Source organism: Mastacembelus armatus, chromosome 8, assembly GCF_900324485.2.
Source record: "Mastacembelus armatus chromosome 8, fMasArm1.2, whole genome shotgun sequence".
NCBI classification, from domain to species: domain Eukaryota; kingdom Metazoa; phylum Chordata; class Actinopteri; order Synbranchiformes; family Mastacembelidae; genus Mastacembelus; species Mastacembelus armatus.
In genome coordinates this window covers 16029813-16041989 of record NC_046640.1, presented here as the reverse complement: position 1 = coordinate 16041989, position 12177 = coordinate 16029813, and the positions used below count along the sequence as shown (strand labels likewise).

Below are 12177 nucleotides of genomic sequence, written 5' to 3'. Positions count from 1 at the left end.
GTTTTTAAACAGAATGTAATAAATTTTCACCATCAAGAAAGAGACATGGTATCCTAATATCAATATGCTTTATTTTTTAAAATCTTGCAGTCCACCTGTACCTTAGTAGAAAAAAAATCTTCTATTAAAAAATGAAAAGCTTTAAGAAATCCTTACATGTACCAAAACATGGCCACTGCGATGCTTCTGCAGACAAGTACATTATTCTGAAGTTTAAAGGCTTAAACATTTGTTTTTCAAAAATAAAATATTGCTGAAGCTGTGTTCTTCCAGGCTATAATTGGTAGGAAAGCACTTTAACAAAAAACTGTGAACCTGTTTAATAAACCATGATTCAGCCAGTTCCTAACACTTGCTCCCTGCAACAGCTGAAAGGGTATTGTAGTAGCCTTTTGTTAGCCAGTAATAGGCAATGGCTTTGATATTATGGATGAAGCTATGATGAGTAGACAGCTATTTCTGGCCATTTATTCCACAACAAGAGCCACCAGCAGCTTGAAAATGACACCTCCGGAAGATGTGTTACTTTATTTACACACAGTGACTCAAACTGTTTCAAAGTATAGCTTTTAAAAGTCATAATTACAGCTTTTTTTTCCTGAGGTGTAGTATCACCATCTGTAGAAACATCTGCACCAATGCAGCCCTTGGTACGTTTTATTTTAACTCTCAAATGCTTTTTCCTGTTTTAGATATCATGAACTGATATTTTTTAAAAATGTTGTCTTCAAAAACATGGCGTGCAGAGTGTTTATAATGAAACAGGAAGAAATAATAAAGCAGAATACAATATGTACCAGACGTGTCTCATAACACTATTTACAGCAACATGAATTTCGATTTTGAGAGAAGTGGTCTGACTCATTGATCCTTTTATTACCATTTGGAAAAATTTAAAAGAATACACGGCCACTCAGTTTTAACATCCATGTCAGGCTACAGTCAAGGACAGCATTGTAGTGATTCATGAGCTGATGAGAGCTGCACCTGTACAACGATCCATGACTTTTTAACCCTGAGTATCATTGTGTGTCTGCTCTCTTGGTCATTTTGCTGCATATTGTTTTTCTCCATCTTTGACTAATTCTGATTTCAGACTGTGAAGCATGAAATGATAGAAGAGGTATCGCTGGTCTCCTCGAGTCAAATGAGATGAGCGCAGCTGTTGTTGGATCGACTTAAAGACTGTGTACACAGCAGGGAGGGGCTACTCTAAATAATTTCACCCTTTCTGTCTCTCTACCTCTGCCCCTGTCCCAGACATGGCTCATTTATCTGTCAGTGCTCAAAACCAACAAACTGCAACTTCAGCACCAATCTCTTCCCTGTCCTCCCCACAGCTAGCTCACACATTTCTGTGTCTCTCCCATTCTCATGCATTTCAGGTTTTGTTGAAGAAGTCAGAAAATGGCAGACTCTTGCACACTCAGACACACATCCCCAGGCCCCCTGCTAGAATGTCAGGTCAGCAGTAGTGGTGCAGTAGCAGCAGCAGGAGTTAGCAGCAGCAGCACAGTGTGGTGGCAGCACCCCAGTGGAAGAATGTTCGCTGGCCTGCCACGGCTGCAGTGAGCACCTTTGTTGTGTGGAATGTGTCAGTGTGGAAACAACCTGAATTTATGTTTGTGTCATTCATTGTTGGTGAGTGACAAAAACCATGACAAGCGTTTAGTGATCAACCTTTTTTTTTTCCCCTCTCAGATGAGACTATCCATCAGTGATGGAAAGACTGTTTGTCTTGGCTAAGTATGAAGTGTTCTTTTCATACATACATCATTATTTTACAAGGGAGTCTTTTTACTGCCACCCTTTAGAGCAAGTTCAACACAAAGAAATGTAAATTATGAAGCAACAGGGATACAGAGTTGAATTGCAATTTTATTTTACTGCAAAAATGAGTCAGACGCACTTTAATAAATGACAATAAATTGAGTAGCTAAAAATAGGCTTGTAATTCTGAGAACTATCCATCCCTGGTCAAGTTTGCAGTCATACCTCTAGCACACTCAAATGGCTGAATCTGGAAATTTCAACCACTAATCTATTATTTAAAACTTTCTGTTCTGACTTTTTGTCTCCTTGCTCACTAGCTGTCATGTAATGGCACTCTGTGGTACAATGCCAGCTTGGCAACATGCTCAAAATAACCGTGCTAACATGCTGAAATTTAGCAGGTTGACAGGAACGTCACTATGTCACTAGCTTCGTGTTTGGTCATATGTCAAAGTATTTTACCTAATGATGGGATTACATGAAAAAAAAAAAAAAAAAGAGTTGATCTCCAAAGACATGACAATTGTAACCACAATTTTATAGAATTTCCATCCCATAGCTGTTGATACATTTGACCAAAAATGTCTGGCTGGTGACAAAGTCAGGATCACAAAAGTCAGTAGCATTCTTTCTCTAAGCACCATGAATGTGTGTAAAAAAAATCATGGCAATCCAGTTGAGAGCCGTCTGGATCAAAGTGGAGGCTCAGCCAACTGTCTAACACACATTGCAATCCTAGAGCAACAAACAGATCAAATCAGTGTTTAGTCCTATAGGTCTATTGATTTTCATGCCTTTTTAATAAATAAAAAAAAAAAAAAAAAAAAAAAGTATTTTCGTGTTAGTTTGGCTTTGACACTGTGTTTAAAAAAAAAACACCACTGTGTGTTTGTGTGTTCAAGGACAAAGTTTTGTCACTTTCCTTGAGCTCTAATGCTAGTCAGTCACACTGGACCTGGGTCTGCATTCTCAGCTGCTCTACTCCATACTTCATGTGCATGCACACAGACACACATTTTATCATTTTACACTTTTCTGTCTACTTCCCTCTTTGCTGTCTGTCTCCTCTTTCTTCACATGTAGCCCCCATCCTCTGCCACACAAACACACCCTAAGCCCTGCAGACATTTTCTTTTGTTTACTTTTTCATTTTTTTGTCTCCTTCTCTCTTTTCTTTCTCACCTTGTCTCAGTCTTTGTCACTGCCTCCATTGTCTCTGTCACTGCGGTCAGAATCCTCCTCACTTGGACTTAACTTCAAAGCCCTGTTGGTATAACTAGCGTATCTCTGCATTTTGTGTGTGTGTAAATGTGTACCTGAGACTGTACTGTGTATGGGTTTATATGCTTTCAAGCTTGTGTGTTAATGTGTGCTGGCATTCTGCTCGCCTATCAGCAGCTATTGTCGGCCACAGGAGAAAATTCAACACTAACAGTTTTGCCAGTGAGTCTAGGGCCTATGTGTGTGTGTGTGTGTGTGCGTGTGTGTGTGTGCATATGTGTGTGTGAGTGAGTATGAGTACATTCACCTCGGCTCTCTTGTTGGGCCCAGAAGTGTTCGACAGTTCTGGCAATGTCATGGTTCTCTCTCAGTTCTCTCTGCCACTGGCGCAGCTCTTGCACATCTGGACGTGCCCTGACCTATAACACACACACACACATGCAGCACATGCATAAATTCACATCAGCAAACATAATCAATAGCTTAATTAGGTTGTAAGATAATCAGTATTGGTAAGCCAAAGTGTTGTATAAAGTGACCCATTTAGAATGTCCATTATTTGTTATAATTGATGTCTTTCAGTTGCAGTCGGTTTCAGATTTGTATGGTCAAACAGTCAAAGTGGTTAATTTATTGTGGCTGGAGAGAGCACAACCTCCATATCGCAATAGCTAAGTCACCCTGTTTCTGACCACTTAAAAAATGCTTATGCTCTAACGTCATTACTTCTGTAAGAACAGCATAAACCATGCCATTAGTTGCTTCATCATCTTTGCTATAATTAAAGACTAAAAGTGGCTTTTTGTTTCTGGAGGAAATCCCTGTTGTTGTGTATGTTTGCATGTGGGCTGTAGGCTTTCATGACAAATTACTAAACATCTATCTGTCCATCTTCTTCCGTTTTATCTGGGTCGTGGGGGCAGTGGACTGAGCAGAGATGTCCAGACTTCCTTCTCCCTAGACACTTCCTCCAGCTCTTCCAGGGGAATAACGAGGCGTGCCCAGGCAAGCGAGAGACATAGTCCCTCCAGCTTTTCCTGGGTCTTCCCCAGGGCCTCCTCCTGATGGGACAAGCCCAGAACACCTCCCCAGGGAGGCGTCCAGGAGGCATCTGGAACACATGCCTGGGCCACCTCAGCGGGCTCCTCTCGATGTGGAAGAAGAGCAGCTCTACTACAAGCACCTACCAGGTGACCGAGCTCCTCACCCTATCTCTGAGGGAGTGCCAGGTCACCCTGCAGAGGAAACTCATTTCAGCCGCTTGGTGACATTCTATGTCCCTAAAGCCAGTTTCAGCATCCAGGGATCAGGTCATCAAGTCCCACGGCTTTGACCACCTCCCAATGCAAGATGCGCCGGCCCCTTACAGCTCCTTCTGCAGGTGGTGGGTCCACTGGAGGCTGGCCCCAACATCGTCCCTTCGGGCTTTGCCCAGCCAGGTCCCATGGAGAGAAACCTGACCACCAGGCACTCGCCTATAAGCCCCCGATCCCAGGCCTGGCTCCAGGGTCATGGTCCTTTATTTCCCTTTGTCTATGAGAGGCTTTTTGAACCGCTCTTAGTCTGGCCCATCAACATAGGACCTCTATGCCTTGAGAGACCCTACCCTGGGCAGGTAGCCCCCGACAACACAGCTCCTAGGATCTTTCGGATACTCAAACCTCTCCACCACAATAAGGTGGGGAAATTACTAAACAGACTTGTTACTTTAGATTAATAGAAAATGTTCCTGAAGAGCTCATCCCTTTCCTGTCTTCATTTTTTCATCCTAACACTAACTAGGCCTCCCTCGTCTTCATTTTCTTCCCTCGCCTTTTTTATTTGTCTCTAGTTGGTTTTTGTTTTCTTGCGCTTCTTCAGTATGGTAGTTTCATACAGTCTTCCATCCCAACACCTTAATCTCTCCTCATCTGCCAGCATCCTTTTCATCTGTTTCACCTCTCTTTTCTCTATTTGGTTTCTCCCACACCTCTCCTCCCTCCAGTCTTGTTCTCCTCCTACTCCAGTCTACCCTCACCCCAACTTTCTCCCCGGTGTGCCTGCTTATGTGGTGGCAAAAGTGTTGCTATTAGCAGTGAGTATGAAAGTGGGCCTGTTATATAAGCTTGATAAAGGGTTGGGTAACACTAGTGAGCTCCAATAGTTAATTCACTGGGTGTCATAGGGCTGCAACAGCCCCACTGCTGATGGGAGCAAACTATAGAAATGGTAATGAGGGGTGAGGGTCAGAATGGGTGAGGGGGCTGCAGTCTGTTGTGTGTGCTCACCATCGCTTGTGTGTCTGTGTTTGCATCTGTGTGGCAATTTCTACTCTGTGTCACTTTCCATTGCTCTCCTGCAGAAAGTTGAGATCTCCATTTAAGAGACAAAAAGACAAATAAAGCTTTTCTCGGTACTTGTCATGTCGATGCACTGCATATGCATACAGGATACTGATGGTTTGTGTGTCATAGCAGGAGACAAAGAGCTGAGTTGTGTGTGTGTGTCTGTATGTGTATGTGTATGTATGTGAGCATCATGAAGCCTGTCTGTGTGCATCTCCATAGCTGATTAGTAAGGGTGAAGTATTGTTTTGACTGTGGGCAAGAAGCAAGGGTAGGGCTGTATGCTGTGTATGTGCTGTTTTCATCTACCTACATCTATTAGATGCCTAGTGTGAATCCTTATTGAACCATCGATAATACAGTAGCTTGTGGCTAAAATTGTCACTGTACATGTGACAGTCTGTTTCAGTGTGCATGTGACTCACTCATCTCGTGTGTATGCATGAAGATTGGAACTAGAGTGAAAAGAATAATCACCAAGACATTGCAAGGCTCCACGCATTTACATGTATTATCTGACATGCAAAAACACAACCCCAAGAAAATTCACACACATTAAAAATCACAGACAAGCACAAACACTAAAGGTATGGACTCTGTCCTCTGTCATATCTCAAAACCAACACAACCAGCAAGACAAGCAGAATCCCGAACATTCACCATTCAGTGTGTACAACATGTACAACCACAACAACACAGTATGCCCTTCTCACCCTCGTTCTCACAGACTTCAATCCCACTGCACAGCCTTTCAAGCTGCCTTCCTTTTTGTGCAAAGCTGCCTGTGAGACTGAGCCCCTCTCCCAGTCTCACACTATGCAGCAGCACAAAGGCTTCTGTTCAGTGGGACTGACTGCAGTCACATCATCAGCCACACTGACAACCTGCATAAAGACGCAGCCACCACAGCCTGCTTTAGCCACCCTTCAGACTCATCCACCCACCCATCCATCACCTTTTTGTTGACTGATGCTTCCATCAAGGCTTAACCAGCTGAACAACCTGTGAACTGATACATGTCTCTGTGGACTCATACACAGTAAGTGGTTGCACTGTGACCCTACTGTCCATTGTAAGGACACTTAAAGACAAATAAAGTCTCAAATGGTCTTGCAGATGATCTGGGGAATTACAAGGGTACCTGTGCAGGCTCCTAATGCTATGACCAGTCCATCTCACTGGGGACCAGTTCAGCCCAACAGCCCCTCTGGTGTGTCATGGCATGTGACATGACGAGTCACTGATTTAACACTGGACCTCAATTCAAATCTATTCTTCCATTGCTGCTCTTGGATCATTGAACTGGAATCACAGACCTACTTTTACTGTTGACAATGCAGCTCTCAGTGTAAGCGTGTTGTCTTTTATCCATCCCTGTTATATAATGTCAAGTGGAATACTACTCATTGTTCACAGTGCCCCACTTTTTGACAATAACTAGGCCTGCTAGTCAAAGAAGACCTTCCTAAGACATGTTGGGATTATAACAAGGCTGGCATTAGGCCAATGTAACTGTCGTACAAATTGTCATATGTAGACATTCTTTATAGTTTTTAACCAGACTAACTGTTTCCATTTATTTCCAGACATACTAAGCTAAATAAAAAGACCAGCTGGCTAGCTTTGTGTCTAACAGACAAAAATGATAGTATCCATTTTTTCATCTAACTCTCCACCTTAAAGCAAATGTGTTAATAATATTTCCCAAAAAAGTAAAATCCTTGTTTTAAGTTTTCAAAAAACAAGAAGAAGAACAAACAAACAAACAAACATCACATCAGGCAACAAATGTGGGTGGAATAAAAAAAATAACCTATCACCCTCAGGCCAGGTTGGATGGAAATGTGATTGGTTATGCTAGGTAAGGGTAGACAAAGCTAGGCTGCACAGGACAGTGCTGTGCTATAGTTAGGATTTGGTCAACCACAGTCTGTGTATACACTTAATGTATCCACCAATAGAGACAGTGGAAATGATTACAATAAAAGCCTCCTTCTCTGTTCGACCACAACTCTCTAATATTGACAGCCTAATAGTAATCCCTATTTATTACACTCCAACTCAGCTGACTAGAGCTGAGAAAGCTGGAGAAGTCTTAGTGATCAGTGCAGTGTGTGTCTGTGTGCATGTACTTCTTGTGTGTGTGCATTACAATAGCAGACATGGATGAATGGATTAAAGTTGTGCTAAGGCACACAGTGTAAAGAAGATTACCGCATGTCCTATGTTTAGACCTAGCAGCTCTTTGATTGAAAGAGAAGAGAAGAAACAACTGCATCGTCTGGGTCGTACATGTGAGTTACTGCGGGTGTGAGTGTACGTGTACTATCTCCACAAGTACTCTTCTTCAGTCCTCAATATTTTTTGATGAAAGAGATTAATAATGAAGGGATAAAAAATACTTCCTGGCTGTCAGTCGGGTAGCCTTTCTACACACATACACACACTCTGCAGTCCGTGCTGCATCAGGCAGGTTATATAACAGCAGAGTGCAAGCATGAGGGGGGAAGTTGAGGGTGTGTGGAGGGGAGTGAGGAGAACAGTACATTTTTAAAATTAGATTTGGGCAATTTCAATATATCTCGATAATTATGAAAATATTAGCGTTGTATTACATCTTCCAATATTTAAAGAGGTATTCAAAACAGTGTTGATAATCCTAATATCCTCCAAAACATTCTCAGTGACTTAGAAATGTCATACTGGCACAGATTTTGTAATATATAGCTTCATATTGCTCACTTAGATATGAGATCTGGGAAATGCAATCATCATCAAATGTCATAAGGAATTCATAATGAGAGACAACAAATATAGTATTGAATTATTAAATGCTGTTTGCAAAGATACACATTCTCAATGGACAGCAATTATGTTACACACATACAGACAGTGCATCAGTGCCTTATTGATAATGCTTTGTGCTGAAATCCTTGTCTCTGCTCTGCCTTTCTCTGTTAATAACAGCAGGTTTTCTCAGGCCACTTAACAGCAGCTGGTCAATCCTTTGCCTCAGTGTCTACCCAAAATATTCCCACCCTTTGTATCTTGAATAAGTCATGAAGCCATGTGTCTTGAAGAGACCCATGCTCAAATTTGAATCTTGATTGTGCTGCGTTCCTCCCTGTTCTTCCCATCCTCTCTGTGCTTCTCAGAACCTCCATCCTCCATCTTTCTTCCTAGTCATACCCACTATAGATGTTACTAAGGCTGCAATTCCCTCTATCTTATCCAACTACTAACCCAAGGCCACACTGCAATACCATTTTGCCTCTTTCCTCCCTTTTGTCATTCATCCAGAAATGTTCCAAACATAGCTTGAGCTTTATCCTTCCAGATACATCCTGTCTCTTTCTGATTGTCTCTCTCATCATCATGAAACCCTTGGGGTGCAGGGCTGCAGTGCTATCAGTGGCACTACTGAACCTGTCTTAGTTCAAGGTAAACACTGAGGAGTGATAGGCAGCTGGCTCACCACTGCCACCTCATGTGAGCAGACAGCAATTAGATTTAATTTAGTCACAGTGAAAAAGAGGAAGTATTGCCCCCTACTGGTGTACAACTTCTCCAACTCTGGATTCAAACTATTCCATACACATACACACACACGCACACACAATACCTCTTTTGATGCACACACTCATACATTTAACTACATGTAAAATTATATTTTTAGACCATTCAAATAGTAAAGATATACATGGAAACACAGCTGCCATGTGTTCTTTGCAACAATTCAGGCCCTAAGACTGAAGTGAAATCCTCTTACAAGCAGAAAGGAAAAAGAAAAAATAAAGGTTCTGGTGAGCAAACAAAACATGATTGCATCCTTATATGATATGACACCGTGCTTATCTGTATGTGCATGTGTGGAGAAATTGCTGCTGCTTGCTTCATAACGTCTGTGTGTCTATTTATATCCAAGTACACAGCACTTCAGACCACAGAGCCCACACAGGAAGGAATTAAAGCCTGGCATCACTGATGACATAATCAAGCTGCTGATTTAAATTGCAGCTTGGAAAAGGGGCTTGTCAATGGGCTAGGATTATACAACAAGATCATACTGTGGGCCAATGCATACGCAGAGGGTGCCTATTGTATCTGAAAAGACCCCCCCCCAAGACACACACACACACACACACACACACACAATAGGCAGATGGACTCGCTCTGTGTGGGGTAATTGCAGGATTCCTTTGTGATTTTGACTTCAAAATCCCATTATAACTTCTTAAGTCAAATACAAAAGTTCAAGAGGGTGGTAATTACAGTTGGACAGCCTGACTAACCATGGGCATGCATTGGTAAAATTATATGCAAATATGTGAAGTGATAGCTTCATAAACATTGTAATGTAATACACACCCAGGATTAAGCAACACTTCTGCATTCCTTTCAGGCTTTTCATATGAAATTTCCCTGATTTTCATAGTCATTTGAGATTACTGTATATGTTTGAAGTTTCTTAACTTAAATGAACTCTTTCTGCATTGGCAGTTCTAGTTCTTTTATATGGGGTTGGACAGTGGACCTGTAAATACCATTTTGCTTCTAGCCATGTCCATTGTACCTTGTATCCCCTCCAAAATGCCTGAATGAGCAGAGCAGCCTGATCTTCACTTAGGAGCAGAAACAGAGGAACTGGAGGCCTGGGACTGTTGTTAGATAAAGAAAGAAAGAAAGTAAGAAAGAGATAAAAACTGTGACAAATAGGAGGCATGTGACATAACAAAAACACAGCGTTTATCTGTGAATGTGCATGTTTGTGTATTGCCATAACTGTAATGTAGTTTGTGCATATGTTATTTTTGTTTTATCCTTTAGACACCAGGGATTATACAGAAATATGATGAGTATGAAATTTGAAAGACAAAATATAACATAAAACACTGGAAAACAATGACATCTATAGCTCGTGTGCGAGACAGGTGACAGATTGAGGAGACACTCACTGAATGCTGAGCCAGTCCTTGACAAATGGGATGTCATAAAAGCTCACAGGGACCTGTTCCTGCCTGCAAGGATTATGACTGAAGAAGAAATACAAACAATTTTTCAATTTATAATTTTAAGGGATGTGATGAGGAAGGAAGTAAAGGGTGACAAAAGAGCAATGAGTGTGTGTGACAGTATGTGAGGCTTCTTACTTGTATAGCCACTCAGTTAGGAAGTCACATGGGTTAAATACTGTTTTTTTCTTCTGCAAAACAAAAGGACTCAATCAATGCCATGCAACGTGCAATAAAGATGGATTTAGCACTACTTATACACACAGGCTGAGAAAAAATACTAACATAATGTAAACATACTTAATAGCAAGTGAAAGGCAAGGTTTTGAATGCATGGGCACAGAAATGCCATCAGTAAAATGTACTTAGAGTGATAAAAGTCAACAGACCACAAATAAACTCATTTTGGCCCATTCCTTTTCTTGGTGTAATAAATCAATTAATATACTACTACATAAACATAAACCCTGTATTTTATCACAGAGCTTGACTGAATGTACTCTGACTATAGAAAAGAATGTTTCTTTACAATTTAGTAGTATTTATATCCTTAAACCTCACTTAAGAAAAACATCTGTAAGGATTATCAGCAAACTTAACCACAAATATCAAAAATAAAAGTATTCATTATATGAAAACATGCCCACTGTTATTGTTTTACTATTATATACATAAGCTTCTGGATATACATTACTGCTGCATCAAATCTATGCTGCATTTTAGCTTAACGTTTTTACCTAATGTTTAACTAGTTTATATACTGCTGAAAATGTTAATATCAATGATTCATATCCTACAGACTAAAGTTCATCATGCATTTATAGTGTGACTGTCCTGCTAGACACATATACTTCAAATGGTGAACAAATGCTTTCAACATTGTGACACTAGAAAGGTGCAACATACGTTCTGTGGATTAGGGGTTTTAATTACATTAATGAACTATATTCAATTATATTCATTAGATTGTATTATGGTCATTTTTACAACATTGGCTACCTGTAGTTCATTAATTAGTTGAATGTTAAAATAAAATTCAAACCTGGAAACAGTCGTGTTTCTGAGCTTCTTTCAGCAAAGCCTCCAGTCCCGGCAACAACACCGGAAACACTCTCTTCTCCAAGAACCGTGTGACAGGACCTGACACACACATTCGACATTTATGTTTAGATAAACTCTAACTAACTCTGGGTGCCTGAAGAAAAAAATTAAACTACAGTAAGGTGAAAATCAGGAACACCAGGAGACCAGGAGGTTAACCTGGCCATGCACCTTACGTTGTGGGGGAGAAGTGGTTCCAGCTGCTGAGGGGTATTTGTGGACTGGAGGAAGAGGTTTTCCTAAAACAGAGTAGCCAGTGAGAGCAGGGTGGCAAAGACCGTCAAAGTCTCTCAGAGGATCATCATCCACAAACACCTAAAGGAACCAGGGAGAACTGTAGGCTCGTTACTGCACAGGGTGCTGAAGTGAAATGCAGCAGTGACAGATGTACAACTGACCTTGTTGGTGGTGGGTCCATAAGAGGCTGGGGGTTGTGTACTGTACTGGGAGAACTGGGTGTTCAGGGAGTTGCTGTCTGCACACACAGCACCGGGAGGACTGGGCTGCTCAGCTTCATACTCTCCAAAAGCACATAAAACAAACAAACAAAAACAAACAAGGCTTTACTCGAGCCATTCACACAAGCTTAAACTGATAACATTAGTGCAATTACCATCTTACCTTCGCACACTTGTTGCCAAAGTGATTTTTTGGCACCGTTTCTCTCCGCCATGAAATCTTTCTGCTCGGTTTCTCCAGCGGTTGCTAGGGGGTAGTTGGCCGGCAACGGTGACTTCCGGTGTAAA

The 12177-nt window shown here is 41.3% G+C and overlaps 1 protein-coding gene across 3 annotated transcripts in view; it reads right to left on the bottom strand.

Annotated features, from left to right (window-relative positions):
• iqck (IQ motif containing K) overlaps window positions 1-12177 on the bottom strand; it is a 19002-nt gene extending 6825 nt beyond the window's left edge. For all 3 annotated transcript variants that reach the window (XM_026324841.2, XM_026324839.2, XM_026324840.2), the window contains exons 1-8: window positions 12053-12177; window positions 11830-11951; window positions 11608-11746; window positions 11373-11470; window positions 10469-10521; window positions 10274-10351; window positions 9892-9976; window positions 3302-3413 (exon numbers count right to left, since the gene is read on the bottom strand). In XM_026324841.2, the coding sequence (XP_026180626.1) occupies window positions 3302-3413; window positions 9892-9976; window positions 10274-10351; window positions 10469-10521; window positions 11373-11470; window positions 11608-11746; window positions 11830-11951; window positions 12053-12104 (739 nt within the window). In that variant the 5' untranslated portion in view covers window positions 12105-12177. The remainder of the gene's footprint in view (window positions 1-3301; window positions 3414-9891; window positions 9977-10273; window positions 10352-10468; window positions 10522-11372; window positions 11471-11607; window positions 11747-11829; window positions 11952-12052) is intronic.